The sequence below is a fragment of the Osmerus mordax genome, chromosome 6 (assembly GCF_038355195.1).
Source record: "Osmerus mordax isolate fOsmMor3 chromosome 6, fOsmMor3.pri, whole genome shotgun sequence".
Lineage (NCBI taxonomy): Eukaryota > Metazoa > Chordata > Actinopteri > Osmeriformes > Osmeridae > Osmerus > Osmerus mordax.
Genome location: NC_090055.1, coordinates 19055498 through 19080019, shown reverse-complemented (window position 1 = coordinate 19080019; position 24522 = coordinate 19055498). Strand labels below are relative to the sequence as shown.

Genomic DNA, 24522 nt, shown 5'->3' with positions numbered 1-24522 from the left:
GGATGTTCATTGTCGATTTCTTTTGATGGAATCACAGATTAAGTAGGCCTCGACAGTGTAGGGCGTGTTCAGTTGTTTTAGTTAATGGAAGTGTCAGATCATTCTTCTCTTTAGAGGCCTGTACACTAAAATTGTATCCTGGATTGACAAAAACATGAATTTTGCTCACCGTTTCCTCCGGGGGCAGTGTCATAACCATGACATAGCAAGCGCAACCTTTGTAAAAAAAATCCGCTAAATGTGACCAGTGTGACATTAATTAAGCCGTTGACTCTCACCGTTCTGTGTTCTTGGTCGGAGGTGAGAAATCGTAGGCTACGAGCGAGCCTCCGTGTTCCGCCACGCAAACCCTAACCCAATAGGGAGAGGGCCTGGTCTACTATTGCCCAATGAGAGGAATGATGGCAGGGAGAACGCAGGGGTGGGCCGTTCTATCCACAGGAGAAAGACGGAGATCGGAGTTGATAATAGGAGTCTTTGCAAACTATTTTGTTGCACTCGTGTTCTGCAAAACTGATATGATGGAAGTTACGCTTTGAGCTGTCTTGTGAGAGAAAAAAAAACACTTCCAGAAAGAAGAATTATCGTAAAAAGTAGGCCGGCATACCGTTGGAAAGGGAGCCTATCGTTTTTGCAGACTGAGGAAAAAAACTGAACTTATAGGGGCTTGTATCTGTATGCACATCGAGGTAAATTAACAACCGTACGTGTTTACACATACGTCTTGGAACAATGTTTTTGCATGCTATAAATACGTTTTTTTTTTTACAGAACATGGCCTGTGCTTGAGCGGCACGTTTCAGAATGTTTTGAGAAGCCTAAAATATCCTATATTTTAAATCTGAAATGGAAGAAACAGTTTTTATTGCATTTTGTGCCGTTACGTTACATAAATGTAGTTTATCAATATGTTTATTTGCCATGTGCTGGTTGATTAATTTATTCCATAGGTACCATGGCGGTGTCTGCAGCGGTGTGAGAGATAACAACCTCCGCTATAAGAGCTGAGATGAAGGCCCTGGCTGTATGACATGTACAGTGAACTGGAACAATGGCTGATCCGAACTCACTGTCTGTCCCCCCATAATCCTGGATATTGTGTCTCGCCGTTTTCGACTACTTCGCGTTGCCTGGAAATAACATGGGGATTTGCGGTTTCTGGAAATAGTGTGGAAGGCCTACAGACACTCGCGCTCCTTTTCAGACGTAAACCAGACGCCGTTCGAGAATATTACAGTTTCAACACGTTGGATAGGATGGGCACGAAATGATATAGACTATTAAACACTTTTCTCCAGACTTTTGGTGGTGGCTAATTTCACTCGAAAGGCCAACTCGGAAAACGAAGACCTTTCACAATGAAAGAAAAATCGAAGAATGCCGCTCGGACTCGAAGAGAAAAGGAAAATAGTGAATTCTATGAGCTAGCTAAATTGTTGCCTTTGCCCTCAGCTATCACTTCTCAGCTTGATAAAGCTTCAATTATTAGACTCACAACAAGCTACTTGAAAATGAGAATTGTTTTTCCTGAAGGTAAGATTTGAAATAACCAGGACAACATTTAATCTACGTTGTTGTTATTATTATTATTATTATTATTATTATTATCTCATTATTAGGCTACTATTACTAATATCCTAAGTGGAATTACGAAGATTTTTTTTTTTGTTATTTGTTAAAGGTAGTATTTCTACTATTATCCCTGTTGTTGATATTAACTTTTTGTATTAGGCTATAGCCTGTGTTTTTCAATAAGTATTATAGTTGTTAATTTATCAGTGTTTATGTTCATTTTATCATCGTGTTATTATTTTTGCACAACTTCAACATTTGTTGTTAACTCTTTTGATAGAGATTCCAAGGCCTATACGTCTAGTGTTTATTAGGGGGGGGGGGGGGTCAGTTATTGTCAATTAGTTTATTTTCTACATCTATCATTGCGCATGTCGCATTATGAGTATGGATTGGGTGTTGATAGTTTTTTAATTGCTCTCATCTCAAGAAACACCTGTGATTCGCTCATGTACGCTCATTAACGCCACTCTGGGGAAAACACAGACTACAACAGTATTTGTGGCAGCAGTGAGATAGGTAGGCCTACAGGATAAATTAGGCTAAATTGACATCTCCGTTCGTGACACGGTGATCAATTCATTTGTGTCGTGTATTTTTAAAAGAGATGTAATCATTTGTATAGCTGTTGTTTTTACACATGGTTATGCGCAAACATTTGAATAGTCTTGCGCAATACGTAGGAATATGGTTTTACACGCGCTGTCCTGCTCAATCTTCACGTGCAAGTATATGGCCTAAAACTGATCTCAATGTTTATATCTGCAATGATTTAAAAAAGTATTATCTTCGTCGTAACCATCTGGAAGTGGACCGACAAAACGCTACCTTCGCGCATAATGATCTTGAGAAGAGTGTGTGCTCGTGCATAAGTGGATATCTGACCGATGCACCGACCCCCCCCCCCCCCCCCCCCCTTTGTCTTGAAATACACCCTGTGTGTTTTTCTACATTCATTCATGTAGTCCCCCTTTCAAAGGCAGGCAACCATGATGCCCCTGAAAGACGATTAGCTGTCATTTACCACCTTCTCCCGGGCCTCCTTTCTGCGTGACTGCTACAAAGCCGCGGCAATTAGCATTGCCCGCACGAGCCGTCTGATCCTCTATCAACATATGGGGTCCCAGTGATAATGGGCTTGGAAGAACGAAATAAGAGAATTTCGTGAAATTATGGGAAAAAGGAGCCGATAAAATTAAAGAAAATATATGGATTTTAAGAGATGCTTTATATCCTGCCTTGCATGTCGGCTTGGGTGGCGGGTGACGAAGCAGAAATTCGCTGCATTCGTGTTGGAGATTCCAGAGATAAGCATATCATATAGACTTAGGCTATCGACTGTTGTTCTTATCGATTTGCTAGTAGGCACGGCACTACTGGAATAGAGAAGTTGATGTTATTTGTCTTAACTGCAGTCTTGATAGTAGCCCACAGACAACGATGTGTGTGTGTGGGGGGGGGGGGGGAGAAACTAAAATGATTACAGACTTTTAATTCACCAAATATCACTGTAAATAATTTTTGAAAGGATAATAATATGCATCTGACTAACTTCCTTCTTTGGACACCCACATCTGGACGTTTAGCCAGTGTTTCATCAATATTTGGTAATAGGCTACTTCGAGTTAGGCCTGTTTCTTTCAGCCTGAATCTGCAGGTGGAATCAATCTTCCACAACCCAAAGGTGTATCCACCATACATCTGGTCAATTTACCAGCACCGCTTTCTCAGTTAATTTAATTGTGAATTAAAGTGAGAAGAGCGACATTCTGATTCCTCCGCCACGTGAAGATAGGCAGTTGAAGATTATACAGGCCTATATGCAACAAAAGGCGTGTGGATGTCCAAGGAAAGAGGTTATTTTTTTGTGGCGGTTAAGGAAGGCGGAGTCCGTCAGTGGTGAAGTTCGCTATCTATATTGTAAACCATGTGTTATTCTCGTCACTGCAGTTTAGACCCGCTGCAGTCCATACGAAGCAAGGGTATGGTCATGCAAACGCCTCGAAACACTATATCAAACACGCGCGTTTAAATTGACAGCGTTTATAGCAAGGAAAATGTTCCAAATATTCGACAGTAAAAGTTTATATGCACATGCGGAGGGTGAGAGTTCTTTACGGTCAATATTATTTACGGCTGAGCGGTCACTGGGATAACCTTTGCCACCCTACGTGCTTTTCAACCGACTTGAATTACAGGACGATTCAGAAAGATGTTGCTGGTCGCCTTACAACAGTTTGACTTGCGAAGAGCCCAAACAACTGGGCAATTGTACCCCACCCATTGCATTAAACACAACAACGTGGTCTTGGATCAACCATATACTGGTTTTAATTTGGCCAAGTCCATTATTCGTTATTTATAGGCTACAGCTCTACCCTTTGCAGTAGGCTAGCCTATGACAAGTCACAGAATGTCGGGTGCATGTGTGCACAGTATCCAAACTTGTCGAGGCGCACAATGCTCACATGAACAAACTAACTAGATTATTACCTTGAAAAAACAGCGGAGCGATTTCTAAAGCAGCTTTCGTGGTTAACAATAGAAAGGTCCTTAAAAGCACTGCTCGACAGTTCAATCTCGAATCCTGGCCAACACCTCGCTCTTTTGTTCACAAGGCCCTACTTTGTTCAGTTTAGAACACTTCAAGTCGTGGGAAGTGTCTGATCCCATTGTGGAATAATACCTCTTCTACACTCTGCCTCAATTTTGTGATTATATTAAGCGTGTTATTGATGTAGAATAGATTAATTCCGTGCGGTAGGTCAAGAGCGAACACCTAAAGGCCTTTAGTTTGAGCTCCCACACAGATTACAGGCCCGCTTGAGGGTCCGAACTCTCACAGCCAGGATGAGGTTCTAGAAACAGCCGCTTGGTCCTCGGGCTAATTATAATTCTCACTGGCATCACTTTAGGACACAACCTTAAATGATTCGTATACGGTGCATGGCACGTGGCTTCTGTAGGATAGCCTGTAGTCCTGACTGGCTGACTAAAATTCCACGAAAGATGAGCTCAAAACAAAATGATAGGCCATCAATGATATCCATAATCAGGACGCCGGATGACATATAATCAATGTTTGAATACCGGGTAGATTTATTGGGGCTAATAACCAAGCTAGTGAATAATATGTTTTTATTTATTTATTATATTTTCTGATTAGATACTCCCGCGCGCTCGTCTGTAGCCGTACTCAAGTGATTTTCTGGACTAATTTGTTTGTGTCTATGGTGTAAACGTGAAGTGCATTGGTTGATATGAATGAAATCGGTGTGTGGAGGGGGTGGGGTGGGAGGGTGTCTTTGCACGCGGCGTGTTTGTTTCCGTACGATTTGCATTTCAATTGGGCTTACCGGGTACAGCAACTCCTGTTTGCTTTATCGAGTTTTGTTGGTTCCTTCGGGTGCGGTAAAGATTTACATTTTCACAGTCTATAAAATCTATTTAGTCCACTCACTTCCCTGCAAAAATGTATTTCGTTTCAAATTGAAACATTTATTCCACTTCATAATAAAATTTTGTTTTGAAGGTTCGGTTAGATTGTGTAGCCTAAATAGGCCTACGCGCTTGTTAGTTTACTTTACTTTAAGAATGTGTAGGCCTACATATTTAAACCAAAGTCTCAATCTATAGCAACATTTTCTATAAAACGTATTCAAACATGTTATTTTTCTATTCTATAATTATCTAGTTGTATCTAACAATATAATATTATAGTTTTAATTATTGCAGTTAAGAGTAGGCCTATCAATAATACCTTGAATTAGTGTCATATTTTTTTTTTAAATTTGTTTGCATTTGTTATTTGTCTTTCGTTCATATCCGATCATATTAGCCTAAAAGCGCTGTGTATAATCTTACAGACTAATTTTTGTATTTGAATTTGTTTCTAGGTCTAGGAGAGTCTTGGGGTCACGTGAGCCGGACCAGCTCCCTGGACAACGTGGGGCGCGAGCTTGGATCTCATCTTTTACAGGTGCAATTCAAATTATTTTAAATTACACCAACATTTAAAAAAAATATAGGCCTACAAAACACATTTTGTGCGCACATCAAGACGTAAAATACATTAATATAGCCTAGGCTAATCAAATTATTTTATGACAATAGCCTAATGATGAACGAGAACGACAATAGCCAAATTACTATTATTTAGCATATTGTTATGATGGTTGTCGAGCTATTATTTTTTGTTGTTTGTTGATGTTTTTATTAAAACCACCGTCGCCCAGTCGTTCCGCTCTGCATATGTTAACGGAAGGTTGGTTTTCTCCCCGCTGCCGTCTCCCCGCGCGCTGCTCTCATTCTTGTGGGTTTAGTCTGGAAATAAGTTCAACGCATTCATAGTCACGCGCAGCGCCTCTCTCTCCTCCTCCACGATCCTCCTCTTACGAGGGCACCAACACTGTTATAACAACAGTAAATGCAGCTCTGCCAGTGGGGGAAGGCCTCGAGGCATCGTGAAGTAACGAATAATGATACTTTAATGGCACAGATAGGTCAAGACAGGATTCTGTATTTCAGGCGTTTGAGAAAATGCCTTTTCATTATTGGCTCATGAGGCAGGAAATATTATCATAGGCTAATTATTATCGACACTGTTGTTATTATTATTAAGTTTATTAGTATATTTTAGTTAATTTCGTACGCGTACATGGTCTATTGTAGCCTAAATGATATTCGCTTACAAATGAATCGATATTGTCCATCGCTTTGGTTAGTCTATCCAGAGGCCTATATTAGACTGAAAGCCTGATGGAACGCAATTGCCGTGTTGTTGTGTAGGCTACAAGTAGCCTATTGGGTTGATTTCAACACATTTAACTGTTGCAGGGTGGACGACATTACGTGTGCACGCATTTTGATAGGATGTATGGGTTCCAGCAGAATTTTTTCAGGAATTCATTCGTTTTGTCTTCTTTGTTGTGGCGGTTTGAGAGATATATGCTGTCTTCAGATGTTTATTATATCATTTGGCTAAATTATTCTTCTGTATTATGTATTTATCTATTGTCTCGTGTGATTTGATTGTGTTTTTAGACGCTGGACGGTTTCATCTTTGTCGTCGCTCCTGATGGCAAAATAATGTACATATCTGAAACTGCGTCAGTCCATTTAGGCTTGTCACAGGTAGGACTATGCAATTTTTTATAATGGAATTGCTTTCGAATTATCGCTTTATATTTCCAAAGTGTATAGTTACCAATGTGAGTTGTATTCTGAATTGAAAAAGAACATCGTTTTTAACAGGTAGAGTTGACGGGAAACAGCATATTTGAATACATACACCCAGCTGACCATGACGAAATGACGGCCGTTCTCACTGCTCACCAGCCCTACCATTCGCACTGTGTTCAAGGTAATCTCTCATACCCATCGAGTTAGGGGTCTTTGATTATATCGAAACACTTGGTTAATTGCTTTTCTCTCTCCCGCTGCAGAGTACGAAATGGAACGCTCGTTTTTCTTGCGCATGAAATGCGTCCTCGCGAAGAGGAACGCCGGGCTTACCTGTGGAGGATACAAGGTAGGCCCTCGTTGTGCCACAGGCACGTGGGACTGACGGTGTTTTTAAAGAAAAATGTATGAATACAAAATGAATAATTTGCCATGGTGTTACATGAACAGGTGTTTATTTGCACTCACTTGCTATTGTTTTGACACTAATAACACCAATTAATGATAAGAATAATTATGAAAGTTAAAGGCTAATTAATCATCAATCAAAAATTAGAAATTAGATTATTTTTTTATTGAACTTCAAGAACCGTTTGAAATTCAATCCTGCACAGAATTAATAAGTATTTGTAAAGTCCCCCGGTGTGTTTGTGAGGATGTTGTGCTTGTGTTGTGCTCCTGCTCCAGGTGATTCACTGCAGCGGCTACCTGAAGATCCGGCAGTACAGCCTGGACATGTCTCTGTTCGACGGCTGCTACCAGAACGTGGGCCTGGTGGCGGTGGGCCACTCCCTCCCCCCCAGCGCCGTCACCGAGATCAAGCTGCACAGCAACATGTTCATGTTCAGAGCCAGCCTGGATATGAAGCTAATCTTCCTGGACTCCAGGTACACACAGGAACATAGGAACATAGAAACACAAGAACACAGGAACACAGGAACATGGGAACATAGGAACATAGAAACACAGGAACACAGGAACATAGGAACATGGGAACATAGGAACATAGAAACACAGGAACACAGGAACACAGGAACATGGGAACATAGGAACATAGAAACACAGGAACACAGGAACACAGGAACATAGGAACATAGAAACACAGGAACACAGGAACACAGGAACATAGGGACACAGGGACACAGGAAAACAGGAACATAGAAACACAGGGACACAGGGACACAGGGACATAGAAACATTTACATTTATTCATTTAGCAGACGCTTTTATCCAAAGCGACTTCCAAGAGAGAGCTTTACAAAGTGCATAGGTCACTGATCATAACAACAAGATAGCCACAAAACATTGCGAGTAGCAAAAACATGAAGCACACATTGTGACCAACCAAAATAAGTGCCAAAGGGAAGAACCATAAGAGCATGTAGTTAAACAAGTTACAATTAAACAACATGAACCGCTATAAGTGCAAGTGTACCTGTGGAAAAAGCAAGCAACAATAATAAAAACAATATATCACAGCGAGTACAAAAATTTAAGTCAGTTACTACTAACCACAAGAGCAACAAGTCTCTAAGCAAGAGTCATTGTGATCCTTGAGGAAACTAACATCGGGTCAAGCGAACCGTTCCTAAGAAACACAGGAACACAGGAACATAGGAACATAGAAACATAGGAACACAGGGACACAGGAACATGGGAACACAGGAACACAAGAGCAGGAACATGGGAACAGAAGGAGGAATAAGAACATAGGAATGGAAAAGCCTGTCATTTGATACTCATGCGAGTGTGTTGTATGTATATTGTATGTGTGTTTGCTTATGTGCATAGATGAATGATTCATGACTACTGATGTATGTGTGTGTTGATCATGTGTGTGTGTTTGTAATGTGTGTGTGTCTCAGGGTGTCAGAACTGACAGGCTATGAGCCCCAGGACCTGATTGAGAAGACGCTCTATCACCACGTCCACAGCTGTGACTCCTTCCAGCTCCGATATGCACACCACCTCTGTGAGTAGTTCTAACTCTCTGACACCCTCCATCCTGCACACCACCTGTGTGAGTAGTTCTAACTCTCTGACACCCTCCATCCTGCACACCACCTGTGTGAGTAGTTCTAACTCTCTGACACCCTCCTCCATCCATCCATCCATCTATCCATTTCTCATCCCTCCTTCCCATCTGTCTACATGTTTAACAGCAAGATCAGATTGTTTTTTTACTGACATGAACCATGTTGTCTTCTGTTATAATTATATTATAAATAAGTTCTCTGTTTTGCAAGCAATGATTTAATGGTAATTTAAAGATTGATTAAAGTCTTTGGTCATATTAAATTGATGTTCTTGTAATCAGAAGAGCATGTTGTTCAGATTAGATTCCCATGTGACTGAAATAAAACAAATTAATGCATCAATTATGAAGTTTAGAGTGAACAGCAAAGTGATATCATTAAGCACATTAATAGTCTTACTTTCTTGTCCTCCCCTCTCCCTCCCTCTCTCTTTCTCTCTCCCTTCATCCCTCCCATGCCTCTCCCTCCCTCTCTTCCCCCTCCCCCTTCTCCCCCGTCCCTCTCTCTTCTCTCCCCCCTCCCTCTCTCTCTCTCTTCTCTCCCCCTCCCTCTCTCTTCTCTCCCCCTCCCTCTCTCTCTCTCCCCCCGTTTCCCTCCCCCTTTTTCCCCTCCTCCTTCTCTTCCCCATCCCCCTCTCTCTCCCGCTCTCCCTCTTTCTCTCATCCCCCGTGTCCCTCCCTCACTCCCCCACTCGTCCTCTCTCACCCCCTCTCTCCCTGCAGTGCTGGTTAAGGGTCAGGTGACCACTAAGTACTACAGGTTCCTGGCTAAGCACGGAGGGTGGGTTTGGGTGCAGAGCTATGCCACCATCGTCCACAACAGCCGCTCATCCAGACCGCACTGCATAGTCAGCGTCAACTACGTCCTGACGTGAGTGACAGGCCACGCTCTCATCCCTCTCTCTGTCATCCCTCTCTCTCTCATCCCCCTCTCCGTCACCTTCCCCTCTGTCATCCCCCTCTCCTCTTCCTCCTCTCCTCTTCCTCCTCTTCCTCCTCTGTGTATAGCTGTGCCCCGGGGTGTGGTGATAGACAGACAGACATAGACTTCCATCTCAGTTTAACAGCAGTAAATAATGTGCAGGCTGCATAGATGCCCCCCCCCCCCCCCCCCCCCCCTACTGTGACTCTAGTCTGTCAGCCAGGCTGTGTCCACGGAGAACTTCCGCAGTTAATCATCTTCACTTATTCTATAATGAAAAGAAATATGCACAGTTCTGTATGTCTGGTGTTTGATGGTGTTTCTGTGCGAAGGGGCAGATCAATGTTTCGGGTTGATTGGTTTGGTCTGGCTGAGTCAGCGTTGGCAGATGAGAAGGGCAAGAAAATGCAGCTCTCGATTCAGCTGGGCTGTAATCCACCTTGGAAATCTGTCATCACGGATTAGCAGTATGCAAACCATCGCCGTAGAAGCAATTACCTGGACCTTAATGAAGGATAGGCTTGAGACAGGGTTGTTGAATTAGATGTTTGACAGGTTTTGTGGAGGGACATGCTGAATATGAGTGATTGAGGAACATACTATTGTATTTGTATTTTTACAGTAACAGTATTAAGCTTGTTAGTTCGGCTTGAACAGTTTTTCAAAAGCTTTACCTTCTCTTTCTGAGCTCTGTTTTAATACTGAGTCAATTCACCCAGGGTGTGTGTGTGTGTGTGTGTGTGAGAATGTGCCTCCAATGTGATGAGTGTGAGTCAGCGTGTTGAGGTTCTTGCCGTCAGTTTGGCACACTTTATTCCCGTGTGGGACTTGGCTGTTAACCCACAATGAGGCTAGGATCTCCTGGCAGTGTGTGTGTGTGAGTGTGTGTAGAAACGTCAGCCGGTTATCCATCTGTCTGTCTGCAGATTACCTTAAGGCTCCAGTCCTCAGAGGAGCATTCACCATCTGGGCTGCAACTCTGCTGACGTACTTATAGAACCTTCATGACAGAGCTCATTCTAGAACCCTGGCATATCTTTTAGAACCCTGACAGAGCTCATTCTAGAACCCGGACAGAGCTCATTCTAGAACCATGATAAAGCTCATTCTAGAAGCCTGACAGAGCTCATTCTAGAACCTTGACAGAGCTCATTCTAGAACCTCCCTGACATGGGTTCTTCTGGGACCCTGACAGAGCTCATTCTAGAACCTTCCTGACAAAGGTTCTTCTAGAACCTTCCATCTCTTTGCGCTTCATCAGCGTGTGTGAAGACACAGATGTGGTGACCTGTAATCATGTCTGAAGCCTGCTAGCTCCGCCCTCTGCCTGCATATCTGACTCCTGTATACCAGCCATGCATCCCTATGTTCCCAGTGTCCTATGGGTTAGAGTTATATAGCTCTTTTGAAGCCTTGTTCCAGTTATGTTGTGTTTCCCTGCGTGTCCGACGAGAAAGCGTAAGTAGTGCAGTCTGATGCAGCCCATAAAACGGTCCATGAAGCAGAGGAGGCAGTGTGCTCAGAGCTCAGAGCAGGCTGTGTCTCCACACACCCTCTCACATCGTTCCCTCCCCTGATCCACAGCAGCTCCGTGTTTATGGGCTTTTAATTGATAGGCTGTAAAGATGATGAGCGTTTATGGTTGGCAGCTTGGAGAGCGTGTGAATGGAGATTATGTCTGTTTCCACTGTTAAAGCGGCGCTGCCATGTTTTATTGTGTGAGCGTGCGTGTAAGTGGCTGGTACTGACGACTGTCTGAGTGTTGCCGTGGCGTCCCACAGCCTTGAGGAAGTGACTGGTACTGACGACTGTCTGAGCGTTGCCGTGGCGTCCCACAGCCTTGAGGAAGTGACTGGTACTGACGACTGTCTGAGTGTTGCCATGGCGTCCCACAGCCTTGAGGAAGTGACTGACGCTGAGCTAGTAGGCTGAGGAGATTTTGGGGTCTCTCTCCTCTCTGGTGTGTCTCTGGTCATTCTCTCTGGTGGGTCTCTCTAGTGGGTCTCTCTGATGGGTCTCTCTAGTGGGTATCTGCTGCTATCAAGATAGCTAGTTGTTTCTCACACAGTAGCTGAGATTAAGGCCATGCTGATAAACACAGGTGTGCCCCCTATCTCTGTGTGAACTGCCTGTGGAGACAGGGGTTGGTGGGCTGGGGTAGGGGGGTTGTGTGTGTGTACGTATGTGAGTGTGTGTGTGTTCGCCAGAACTGATAACCCCTCGGCTGTCCGGCCTGGTGATCTGTGGATGTTGCTATGACCTTTGACTTTTCTTAGACAATTCTGTTTGTGTGTCTGTGTGCGTGCGTGTGCGTGCGTGTGCGTGCGTGAATGCCTGTGTGTGGAGGATGGATTAGTGTTTGGCTAGAGTAAACCTGTACAAGTTTTCTGTTGTCTCAAACTGGATTCATCATGGTAGACACAATCCATACGGCACTTTACAGAGAAATCAATTCCCATTTCCCAGGCCTGTGAACCAGGGGCTTGCTGCTGGCCAGGTTTAGAGAGACACAGCCTTTAATCTGTCTGTGTATTTGAACGGACAGACTCCCTTTGGTACTGTGTTTGTTGAAGGCCTTGCTACAATCCTGCTGGAGAAACAAGACTTACCAATAGCATCTCTCTCCCCTTCCTCCCCTCCCTCTCCCGCCTCTCCTGCCTCTCCCCCCTGGGGGACACCCCCCTCTCCCCCCTGTCCCCCTCCCTCTCTCTCCTCTCTCCCGCCTCTCCCGCCTCTCCCTCTCCTCCTCTCTCCCCCCTCTCCCCATCTCCTCCTGTTCTAACAGCCCAGCAGACGTTGTGTTGAGCCAGACCGTAGTCAGGTCTTAGTGTACTCAGGTGGTTTCATCTTTAATACACGACTTGATCTTCTACCTTTGGGTTCACCATGGAAACCTGTGTGTGTGTTTCTATGTGCCTGTACGTGTGCTTGTGTGTGTGTGGGTGAATGTGCCTGTGTGCTTGTGTGTGTTTGTGTGCCTATGTGTGAGCGTTTGTATTTTTATATTGTGAATCACGGCAACTTATATTTTATTTGATATTCTATTGTATATTTGGGTGTGCTCAAGCCTTCGGCGAGAGCACAACCTTTGTTCTCTCACATATATATTATTATTTTTTTTATTTATTTTTGCCCCCCTAAAACTCAGTCAATATTTGGCCTACATAGACAACGTAGGTGTCAAAAGTTTCGTCTTGGTAGCGATTGAGTTGCTTCTATTGGAATTTACGTTCCGTTGCATGGTTTAAGCGTAAGTTAAGTTTTTGTGGCGAAAAGTGAAGCTAACGGTGGCTAATTTGCTAGCCACAGTCACTGACGTTACTAACGTCACTGCGTCACTAACGTCACGAAAACACGCGTGACTACCTTTGCCAGAACATTCGTTTAGCATCTGTTAACTTGGGGGATAGCTAGGCTAACTATAGCTTTACTGCAAGGCAGCTGCAGAAACGCCACAAGAAAAGAGGCCAGGGTGATAACTATTTACTCATTTTACTTTGTGATATGACACACAATTGTGATGTGTAATGTACAATATAAGCTGATATTATTAAGGAAGTACATCTACTTTCGGAAACAGTAGTCTACTATTTCACTGAAGTATTAGCATCATGACATTAGCCTGTGTTGCCCGGGCAACACATACTACAGTGGTCTATGATGTAGCGTTATCTGTTTTCAATCGTTAAAATCTACATCTAGCTACAGTACACAGCTGTTTAGGAAGTCAAACGGCGACAGAAAATGTTCGGCACTCCCCTTACTTAAATCAAAAGTCTATCTAACTACTAACCTGAACTTCATTGCCACAGCCTAAACGTTGTCAATCTGTTCATGAAAATAATTAATTTCAGCCTAAACCGTACAACGGAACGTTAAATCCAATTCAACCAACGCAATCGCTACCAAGACAAACACAGCAGTAGTCTAGTACTGTACCGTAGTAGTACAATTTACCGGGGCAGCTTCTCCACACAGGGCTATATCGCATTTTGCGTTGTTACTGACCATGATCGCTACCAGTGAGCTTTTTATGAATGAGCAATTTTCCACTAAATAAATGTCAAGCTTATTTACGTTTTTGGGGGCATATTTTCAGTTAGCAGATGGTACTGTTTGAATCGCGATTCTATCTTCTGCCGGTAAAGTCGTAGAATAATCTTCAAAGGGGGTTCTTTATTAATGAATGAATGCAATATGAGTAGGCTAAATGCCTGAAAATATCACGAGAAGGGACAACTTAAAAGGACGTTTAAGTCATAGAGATTAGGTCAATTTTTACACCGGTCTGCCAAATGTATTCGTTTTGATTCAGCCTGTCAGCTGCCTCTTGCAGGGGAAATGAGAAGACATCATATTTCATTGTACACTTCACTCGTATTTTGAGTTGTAAATGAGCAGCAAAAAAAAGATGCTTTTAAATCTATGTAATCTTTATAAATAATAAGTAGGCCCGATGCATTTTTATATAAAATATACAGACCCCTGTGCAACCGACGCAAGCAAGCACACCCTACAATTTCCCCAGAAATTGTATCCTCTCTAGTTTACTTTACAGTAATTCTAATTCCATTTAGTACTGCTAGTTATGTACCCTTGGTATAGTTAGGCCTCATATTTAAATGTAAGATTCCTATATGTTTAATGTATGCACCTTCCTGCCAAAGCAAATTCCTTGTCTGTGCAAACTTTCATGGCGAATAAAACCCATTCTGATTCTGATATCCCTGTGTGTGTGTGCATGTTCCTGTGTGTGTGTGTGTGTGTGTGTGTGTATGTGTGTGTGCATGTGTGTATATGTGTGCATGTGTGTGTGCGCAGGGAGACAGAGTACAAGGGCCTCCAGCTGTCCCTGGACCAGGTGACCCCCGGCAAGCCTCCCTTCCCCTTCAGCAGCAGCCTGGCCTGCGGACTGGCCGAGAGCCGCAAGCCCCCCAAGCCCCGGGGCCCCCGGACCAAGACCAAGGCCAGGCTCTCCCCCTACCCACAGGTGAGGCCCCGGAGCCCCTCACACCGCCCAGCCTCTCCCCCTACCCTATCTCTTATGTTTCGATCTCTCTGTTGCTCTCTCATCGTCTCGCTCCTGCTGACTTTCTCTTTCCCTCTCTGTCTCCCTCTTTATATCACCCTCCCTCTTTCCCTCCCACCCTCCATCTGGCCTCCCCCCCCTCCCCAGTACGTCAGCTTCCAGGGGGAGCGTTCGGAGTCCGACCAGGGCAGCCCCTGGGGGGGGAGCCCCCTCACAGACTCCGCCTCCCCTCAGCTGCTGGAGCAGGGGGAGGGGCTCGACACCTCCTGTGCCTACCGACAGTTCTGCGAGCCACGCCCCCTCTGCTACAGCCTGCCTCTGTCGGACGATCACCACGGCGACGGCCGGCTGCACACGCACGCCCACACGCAGACGTGCGAGCACGGGCGCTGCGAGGCGGGGCGCTACTTCCTGGGAGCGCCGCAGCCAGGCCGCGAGGCGTGGTGGGGTGCGGCCCGCTCCGTCCTGCAGCCGGGGCGCCCGACCGGGGAGACTGGAGAAGGGTACGAAGGCGCCGTGCCGACGCGCGTCGCCGCCGCCAACAGCCTGCTTGGTGAGGCTCCGGCACTCTCGAAACACTCACTCTGTTTACGCTCAAGAAACACTCGCTTTCTTTACACTCTAGGAAACACTCGCTCTGTTTACGCTCAAGAATCATTCGCTTTCTTTACACTCTAGGAAACACTCACTCTGTTTACGCTCAAGAAACACTCGCTTTCTTTACACTCTAGGAAACACTCACTCTGTTTACGCTCAAGAAACACTCGCTTTCTTTACACTCTAGGAAACACTCACTCTGTTTACGCTCAAGAAACACTCGCTTTCTTTACACTCTAGGAATCACTCGCTCTCCCTCCATGCTCATGACACCCGTTCTCTCTTTACGCTCACATAACATCCACTTTATCTACACTCACTCTCATTCTCCCCTTATGCCCACTTAACACTCCTTAACACTCTCTCCCTCTCTCAAAACACTCCCTCTCCCTCTACACTCATGAAACACAAATCAATTCATTTTATGGTTTCATAATTGTATTGCCGTGACTAAGAGCCATGTAGTCCGTGCTGTGTGTGGCGCGGGGAGGGGAGCGTGTTGTTGTGACGGGGTCCCGTGTTGGTCTGCAGGCCGGGGCCACTGGGACGAGGACGGGGCCATCAGCTCACCGGACGGCGGCTCGGCCAGCGACTCCGGCGACCGTTACCGCGGCGACCCCTTCCGCTCGAGCCCCCCGGAGCCGAGCAAGATGGAGTCGCTGATCCAGGCCACGCAGCGGATGATCAAGGACGAGGAGAAGCGCTCGCTGCTCCGCAAGCCCCCCCTGGCCCCCCCCGCCCCCCTGGCCCCCCCCGCGCCCCTGGGCCCCGCCAACGGCCTCCCCAAGCGACCCGGGTCCTGCTTCACCTCCGACTACCCCCAGGGGGCGCTGCAGGGAGGCGCGTGCAGGGGGCTGGGCCAGGTGGTCAGCCCCGCCCCCAGCCCCGCCCCCCTGTCCAGGCTGAGCAGCCCCGGGGCAGACTGCCTTCCCCAGCCCCCCTTGCCCCTGCACCACCCCCTGGGGCGCCCCGCGCCCTGCTCATCCTCCCCCACCCCCGCCCCGGCCCTCTACTCCTCCCACCCCCACCCCCACCCAAGGCCCTACCTGGACAAGCACACCTACTCCCTGAGTGGTTACACACTGGAGCACCTGTACGACACCGAGAGTCTCCGCGGTTACTGCGCCACCGCTGCCACCCCCGGCTCCGCCCACTACGACGTGACATCACACCTGCGCATGCAGGCGGAGCAGGCGCCCGGACACAAGGCCACCTCCGTCATCATCACCAACGGCAGCTAGCGCTCGCATGCCTTCCCTGGCAGGAGGGGGGGAGGGAGGAGGGGGAGCGGCGGGTGGCATTTCACTGCTGGCCCCGCTTTCTACTCCCCTGGCCCCGCCCTCATCCCACCTCCCTCTATGAAGCTGGACCGTGATTGGTTGCCCGTTGCACTGTCAGAGAAACAGAGAGTCAGTGACACTCATCCTCGTGGTAAAGCGACCTGGGTCATTCACCGGCATCGATTACAACTTACAACTGTTTGGTGAGGGGCCGTTTGATTAGGGTCACAGAACCATTTGACCGATCTGTTCATTTCATTGCTGCTGGTGAAACAAAACAAGCTAACCCAAGCATGTGTCAGCATTTTCAAACAGGCTTTGACCCAGGTGTGGTGGGTTTCTGCTGGTCAGGCTGTGCAGTATTTTTCAGTGAGGTGATTGATCATCCGTGATACCACAGAAACAGGTGAGGGGATGGGTGTCGCTCAGTGGTTAGAGCATTTGACAGGATCAAGAGGCAGCAGGTTCAAACCCCACCTCCAAACGTCACTTTGGATAGAAGCTCCAGGTAATGAATCCACTGTTATAATGATCTGCTAGAACCACAGGGTGGAGGAACCCAAGCTTCACCATGACAACCTCCACATCATGCCCACATCACCATGACAACACCTCCACATCATGCCCACATCAAAGAGACGCCAACGAATATGCAAATTCATCCTTGTGGTGTTTTCTTGTTTTTATTTGTGATAGCTGACCAGGGCAGCTTGCCTACGACCCTGCAGACGAAACCGGAAGATGGAACTGAGGTTCTGGTGGCTCCGCCCCCTTCTAGAACTGAGGTTCTGTGGCTCCGCCCCCTTCTAGAGGTCGTGGGGTTTGGTTTCACGTGCACGGGAACACACGTGCACGGGAACACACGTGCACAACACATCTCTCTGGGCTAGGAATGGTGAACACAGCATGAGATGGAGGCCATCTTTATATTTCAGTTTGAAATGGAAGAGCGGACTTCCTATTTCAGTTTGAAATGGAAGCATGAATTCATATTTCAGTTTGAGAAACGTTTGTTTTACTTCTCAGATTTGTGACAGTTGATGATTTTGATGAAAGTTAGGTTGATGAAGATGATGATGGTGATGATTTTGATGATAGTAAGGTTGATGATGATGAAGATGAGGGAAGTGGTCTGAACAGAGCAGGTGTTTGTGTGTATCTACCTGATGGATCTCAGTAGTGAAGCTCACTAACATGCCGTGGAACATCCATGGAACTACTGTTGTTTTACATGTAAACGCCAATACTACAGAGAGATCATGTTCATGAGAAACACCCTTTCTTCAGATGGGGCTGGTGGTGAAGGACTTCAGAGAACTTTTTTTGTGAGTTTCTTTAGAACCATCTGTGGAAGTCTACAACATTTCAGTTGAAACGATACATTTAGCAATATGCAATCATGTCTGCTGGTGAGATGGGAGGCGTAATGAATCCAAACAGCCCTGATGTGTGATGTCACGTGACACATCTTGAAGGAGAAGATCTCCGTGTGAGTGTGGTTCTGGAGTGGGGATCGTTCGACATGTTTAAAGATCTCCGTCTGGTTCCATTCGCTGATATTTCTTCTCAATCTAGATCATTCTATATTCAGACGTTTGGATGTTCTTGTTTTGTCGGAGCTTGGAATTTGATTTTTTTTCCTCCAAATGTATTTATGATGTTCTGTAAATATGTGAGAAATAAACCTCCACTCTGAAGCACAAAGGGCAAACAAATGTATTTATTAAATCAATGTTTTTTTGGGGGATATGAAATATATGGTTGAACTGAAAACAATCTGCTTGCATATGGGTGTTTTTGATTGAAACTAAATTCTATAATAAAATTAAATTTAAAAAAAATCAAATGAGTACTTGGTTCTAATTGTTTTGCTTTATTTCTTTTTTCAAACAGACGTTTTTGAGGAGTGCACATTTTACAATCCACATGTTTTAGAACGTGTGAACATAAAGTGAACCATCATGGGATTGGACTGTTCTTACTGAACTATCAGGGGATTAGATTGTTTTTACTGAACCATCATGGGATTAGACTGTTCTTACTGAACTATCATGGGATTAGATTGTTTTTACTGAACCATCATGGGATTAGACTGTTCTTACTGAACTATCATGGGATAAGACTGTTCTTACTGCGATTTCAAGGTTGAATTCAACAACGATAGCGACAGATTCACACAATTCACATCTTGAACATGTCATTTCATACCGTTTGCTTAAACTAGTTTTTGAACGTAGCTCTAATTCAATCCGAGAGGAAAGAATCAGGCCTTTCTCCTGATGGCTTGGTCATCGTCACACTAAAATCCCTCTGGTAACGTGGCAAACAAGGTGGCTGATGGGAATCGACATGGTTGGCTGTCCAATCACGGCGACGTATGTCTGTAACCCAGGGTGTGATGGATGTTTATTCAGAGACAGAATCTGTCTGTCCGTCTGTCCGTCTGTCTGTCTGTCCGTCTGTCTGTTTGTCTGTCTGTCTGTCTGTCTGTCTGTCTATCTATCTATCTATCTATCTATCTATCTATCTAATTATCTGTCTGTCTGTCTGTCTGTCCGTCTACCTGTCTGTTTGTCTGTCCGTCTCTGCAGCCTGTCTGTCTGCTTGTCTGTCTGTCTCTGTCCTGCTGCCTGTCTTTAGCTGCCTCTCTGCCTCATCAAGAACTCCAAGGTAACTCATTGCTAAATGTGTTGCCAGGCAACCAGCTAGAGAGAATGAGAGGGGGGGGGTCAAGTGAAAGTGAGTGTGACTCGTCCTCGTGTCAGAAAAACATAATTTGAAGATGAACAGAATGAAGATGAACAGAGAAAAAAGAAAAGAAACAACAAAAGAAAACAAACTAAAGAGAAGAGAGAGAGAGAGCGAGAGAGAGAGCGAGAGAGAGAGCAAGAGAGAGCGAGATAGAGCGAGAGAGAGAGAGCGAGAGAGAGCAAGAGAAAGAGAGAGAGAGAGAGAGAGAGAGAGAGAGAGAGAGAGAGAGAGAGAGAGAGAGAGAGAGAGAGAGAGAGAGAATTAAAAGTGTTTTTTTGGGGAGAAAGATTTGACATTCACAATGCACAAAACCTGACGTTACCCTGAACCTTCTGAGGTAACACCTACACATTATACTACCAAAAATATACCAAATGTAAAAATAAAACCAAATTACTGCCCCATTACTGCATGCAATACCCCAGATTTCTTTTTAGAAAGGACATTGGTTTAATATGTTAAAGAAGACGTTTGGATTTCAGTTTCCCAGAGGGCTCACTGAAGTTATCTTTCTCTTTTGCTCTAACTCAGACTCACTGGCAACACCGCCCTCCAGCCCCCCCCCCCAGCCCCCGCCCCCCACATGCACATCTCCCCCCGATGCACACACACACGTACTCACACCCCTCCCCCATGATGCACACACACACACACACACACACAGACACACACATACAAACTCCCCTTCAACACAACCCACTCATATCCCTATCCCCCCCCCCCCCCCCCCCCTCCAGGAAGTAACGGGCCGTGCCTAATGGGGTCTCCATGAGCTTCATGACTGCGTTGGTTTATTCCAGGTCCGACACTCCACCGAACAACCGACCAATCATTAACAGGCTCGTCTTCTTCTGGTCACAGTCCCTTCCCGGAATAACGTTTTAACACGTGACCCCGCCCCCAACCACCCCGACCGCAGACTGCCCCCACCCATGGAAGAATCGGGCGCCACCTTCGCCAACTGCCAAATAACGTTGGAACAGAAGGTGTCCGTTTTGGTGGCGTTGTCCCTAAAGACAGACAAGAAGGCGTGAATGCTGATTGGCTAATCCCGCGCTGTTAACGGGCTGGCGTGGGAGCATGCCCAGTGCTGAAACCCAAGACCCTCGTTGTGGCTCCGCGCAGACAGGTGAGGGCCTCGCTGGCTCCCTCAGAGCATGTGGCCGGAAGGGGGATCAACACACACACACACACACACATGTTTGTCCACACATACATGCACACACACATAGATTTGTACTCGCCCACACACGTGCATTTGTACTCACACACACACACCCACACTCACATGCACCCATTTGTACACACACACACACACATACACACACTCACTCTCTGGGGAGCACACACACACAAACCCAGAAGTGAAGATCTGTCGACCCCGCCAACATTTCTATTGAGCTTTGAAAAGAGCGTCTTGTCAATGATATTGATGCCACCAGAGATTTCCCTGTTCCGTTTTGGGATTATCCTGCTTCTAGTCCAGATTAGATATTCCAGTCTCATTTGATGTGTTTGTCCATATGCTCAAATGTCAGGAAATGTCACAGATAAACAACACAGAGCAGTTCGATACCTCTGCAGAGAGAAAGGTTACGCAGACTAAAAACCAATCCCACTTGACAAAGTCTTCTTAGACTCACAAACTGTTTCCTCTTCCTCCCCACCTCGACTGTTTCCGCTGCCTCGCCAGAGGCACTACCCTATACCATGAGAGGAGTGTGGGATTGAAACAAGGTCCCACACGCACACAAGCACGCACACGTACACACACACATCCTCACACCCACACACACACTTCACACACACATCCTCACACCCACACCGACACACGCATACAGACACACTCGTACACCCGCCCGTGCACACACCACACGTCCGTTCAGAGTGACCGAATCACACTACATTGTGTGATCGTTCTTTGTAGTTTCCAGGAAGGCCTGTGAGGTCATCTAACCCCCCCCCCTATCCGAAATGGACCAGCCCATCACCCAGCCCAGCACAGTCCAGCCGTGGGTCGCCTCACTCCCAGCTCCCAGAAAGAGGGAGGCCCGCCACTCTGATGCTCTCCTTACAGTCCCTTTAATCCCCCTGGTCGTGATTTCACGCACAGAGACCAGAGGGTCCCGGGTCTGAGTGTTTTCACAACCTCTCCCGCTAGCTCCAGCGGGTCCTGAAAGGGAACACCTTTCTGCCCCTCCGTCCGTGACTGGGTGTGTTTTCTCAGGGGGAGAGAAGCCGTGTCGTTGGGCTGCCTGGTCAGAGCCCAGCTGAGGGCAGAGCCCTCTCGTCCGGTCTGGACCCGGCTTTACGAGGGCTCGCGCACTGGCAGACAGGCAGACAGGACAGGCATGGGATGTGTGTGTGTGTGTGTGTGTGGGATTAACAGCCCGATTCCCTAACCGCTCAGCCATCTGACCCACACTTAGTGAGCAATTTGTTCCTCAAACATGTTTTTAAAAAATCTCTTCCTTTTGATGATTATTTTCCTATAAACGTAGTCCATGTAATCATTCTCGCACACACACACCTGTCTCTAATATGTGCGTAGACTATAAACATTCCTACAATGGTTTGGTTTCGCAGCTGTGTGTGTGCCCACGTGTGTTTGTGTGTGTGTGAGTGGCTCTCATGTTGTTGACGCCCTTGAGCCAGAGAAGAGTCCGAGAAGGAGCTTATAGATGCTTGCTGGTGAACACTGACTGTTTACCGACGGACTGTTTACTGACTGACTGTTTACTTACTGACTGTTTACAAAATAATTCGCTAGGGTGAGAGTGTATGTGTGCGTGTATGTGTGTGTAGGTGTGTGTGTGTGAGAGTGTAGGTGTGTGTGTGCGTGTGAGAGTGTAGGTGTGTGTGTAGGTGCGTGTGCGTGTGTGTGTGTGTGCGTGTGATCCAAGGTTGCTTGGTAATGCCCAGCCTCTAATAGCACTGGTCTTGTCTCTGATGAAACGAGAGAGAGACGTACACATTCTCACGCTTGGGCAGATGAGCAATTACGGAGCAAACGTTTGTCTCCAAACTCATCTCGTGAGTGAATCGGAAGCGCGACGGTGTCATGTTCGAGAGAAGGAGCGGCTCGTCAGCTCACAAATGCTGCCGCCTAAACACTTCAGTGTGCTCGCTTTTATTTGTGTCCAAGTCAAACGGTTCCGTCGCTCCATCAAGCGAAGTTAGCAGGTCAACCCCTCAAGATAATTGCGGCGAGATAAACATGTTGTTTGTTCTTAAATTGGTCTAATGTTGTCGTTTCGTCTTTTCCGTGAATTAGGCTTATAACAGGATTCTATTAGACGTGTCAAACTGCTTGAGTGGTGTGCTGAAAAATCAACTTGTTGTGAAAGCGTTCTTTTAGATTTCTTGTGTGATTTGAAAGGTTCTGCAGACTTCTAAAAGGGGTTTGGAATGGTTCTAAAGGGTTTCTGAAAGGGTTCTAATGGGGTTCTTCAGTTGACCCTTCAGTGTGTGTGTGTGGGTGTGTGTGAGTGTGTGAGTGTGTGAGTGTGTGTGTGTGTGAGTGTGTGAGTGTGAGTTTGTGTGAGTGTGTGTGTGTGTGTGTGAGTGTGTGAGTGTGAGTTTGTGTGCGTGTGTGAGTGTGTGAGCGTGAGTTTGTGTGCGTGTGTTGTAGATGAGAAGGGGGGTTGTCCAAGCCATCTGTCTGCTGGCGGACCACCAGGGCTGAGAGTGAAGCAGCGGTGTGTGTGTGTGTCAGGCCTCGTACCAAAACCAGGGTACACACACACACACCCTGGTCTAGGTATGAGGCCTGTCCCCACTCTCAGAGGGCACCAGATTTGTACAGGAGGCTGGAGGCTCCAGGAGGCTTAACACCCCCCTCCTCCATCCTTAACATACAAATTGCCTGTTTTGTGTGACTGAATTGGAGATTAACGTACACACCATTTGGTGTTGCTTGAGATCTTGATCTTTTTCTCCCTCTCACTCTCTCTCACACTCTCACACACTCACACACTCTTTCACACTCTCTCACACACGCTCTTACAAACTGCTCTTACACACTGCTGTGTGTGTGTATATCCGCTGTGTGTGTGTGTGTCTTTGTGTGTGTCTGCTGTGTGTGTGTGTCTGTGTGTGTCTGCTGTGTGTGTGTGTTGCCTTCAGAGAAGCAAACAGCCATGTTGTCAATGAAGGTTCTCAGACCAGCCAGATGTGAGCCCATGTGTTTGTATGACTATACTGAAGAGGGAAGGGAGGAGGGAGGGAGGGAGGGAGGGAGGGGGAGAGGAGGGAGGGAGGGAGGGAGGGAGGGAGGGAGGGAGGGAGGGAGGGAGGGAGGGAGGGAGGGAGGGAGGGAGGGAGGAGGGAGGGAGGGAGGGAGGGGGTGGAAAGGGAGAGGAGGGAGAGACTGGAAAAGAGAGAGAGTGTCCTCCACCTTGTCTGCAGCTGTGTGGACACTGCCAGGGGATAACACACACACACACACAGAGAGAGACACACACACACTACAAAACACACACACACACACACAGACACACACACACTACACACACACACACACACACACACCCACACCCTAGACACACACACACTCCACACACACAGATCACAGAATGAATAAGCATTGTGTGTCTGTATAACACTATACAGACACACACTGTGAAACACACACACACACGGCCAGTCAGCTTGTCTCGGTCCAGTTTCAGGATGCCCTCAGGGTGAGTTGAACATTGACCCCTTACCCTGACCTCTCCTGGTCAAGGACAACCCTAACCCTACCTGTCACATGTCCACCTCACACTTGACTGGTCACAACTGCCCTGCTGGCGTGTAAAACACAGCCTTTTACCTCCCGCGTGGTCACACGTTGGTGTGGTGACGTTAACCATTACTTGAGTTGGAAGCGTGTTAATGGGGTCTTAACAATGAACTGAATGTGTTTCCTGGTAATTACCTTCCACACCACAGGCGCACTGCAAGAACAACAATCACATTTAAGTGTAAAAGTATTCTTTATGACCTTGCTTACATCTACATTTAGTCATTTAGCAGACGCTCTTATCCAGAGCAACTTACAGTAAGTACAGGGACATTCTCCCCAAGGCAAGTAGGGTGAAGTGCCTTGCCCAAAGACACAACGTCATTTTTCACAGCCAGGAATCAAACCAGCAACCTTTGGATTACTAGCCTA

General features: G+C 46.4%; 1 protein-coding gene across 1 annotated transcript; it reads left to right on the top strand.

Annotated features, from left to right (window-relative positions):
- The first annotated feature begins 1358 nt into the window (after positions 1-1358).
- On the top strand, positions 1359-16577 carry sim1a (SIM bHLH transcription factor 1a). The gene is made up of 11 exons (XM_067238616.1): positions 1359-1533; positions 5469-5551; positions 6616-6705; positions 6826-6934; positions 7017-7102; positions 7441-7640; positions 8619-8725; positions 9512-9659; positions 14532-14700; positions 14887-15292; positions 15868-16577. Exons 1-11 carry the CDS (start codon positions 1359-1361, stop codon positions 16575-16577), a joined length of 2283 nt encoding a protein of 760 aa, XP_067094717.1.
- The last annotated feature ends 7945 nt before the right edge of the window (positions 16578-24522 follow it).

Excerpts from the sequence above, each read along its gene's own strand:
- sim1a (XM_067238616.1), top strand. The coding sequence starts at position 1,359 with ATGAAAGAAAAATCGAAGAATGCCGCTCGGACTCGAAGAGAAAAGGAA. Across the intron at positions 6,935-7,016 it reads CCATTCGCACTGTGTTCAAG|AGTACGAAATGGAACGCTCG; the intron begins GTAATCTCTCAT and ends CTCCCGCTGCAG. Across the intron at positions 7,641-8,618 it reads CTAATCTTCCTGGACTCCAG|GGTGTCAGAACTGACAGGCT; the intron begins GTACACACAGGA and ends TGTGTGTCTCAG.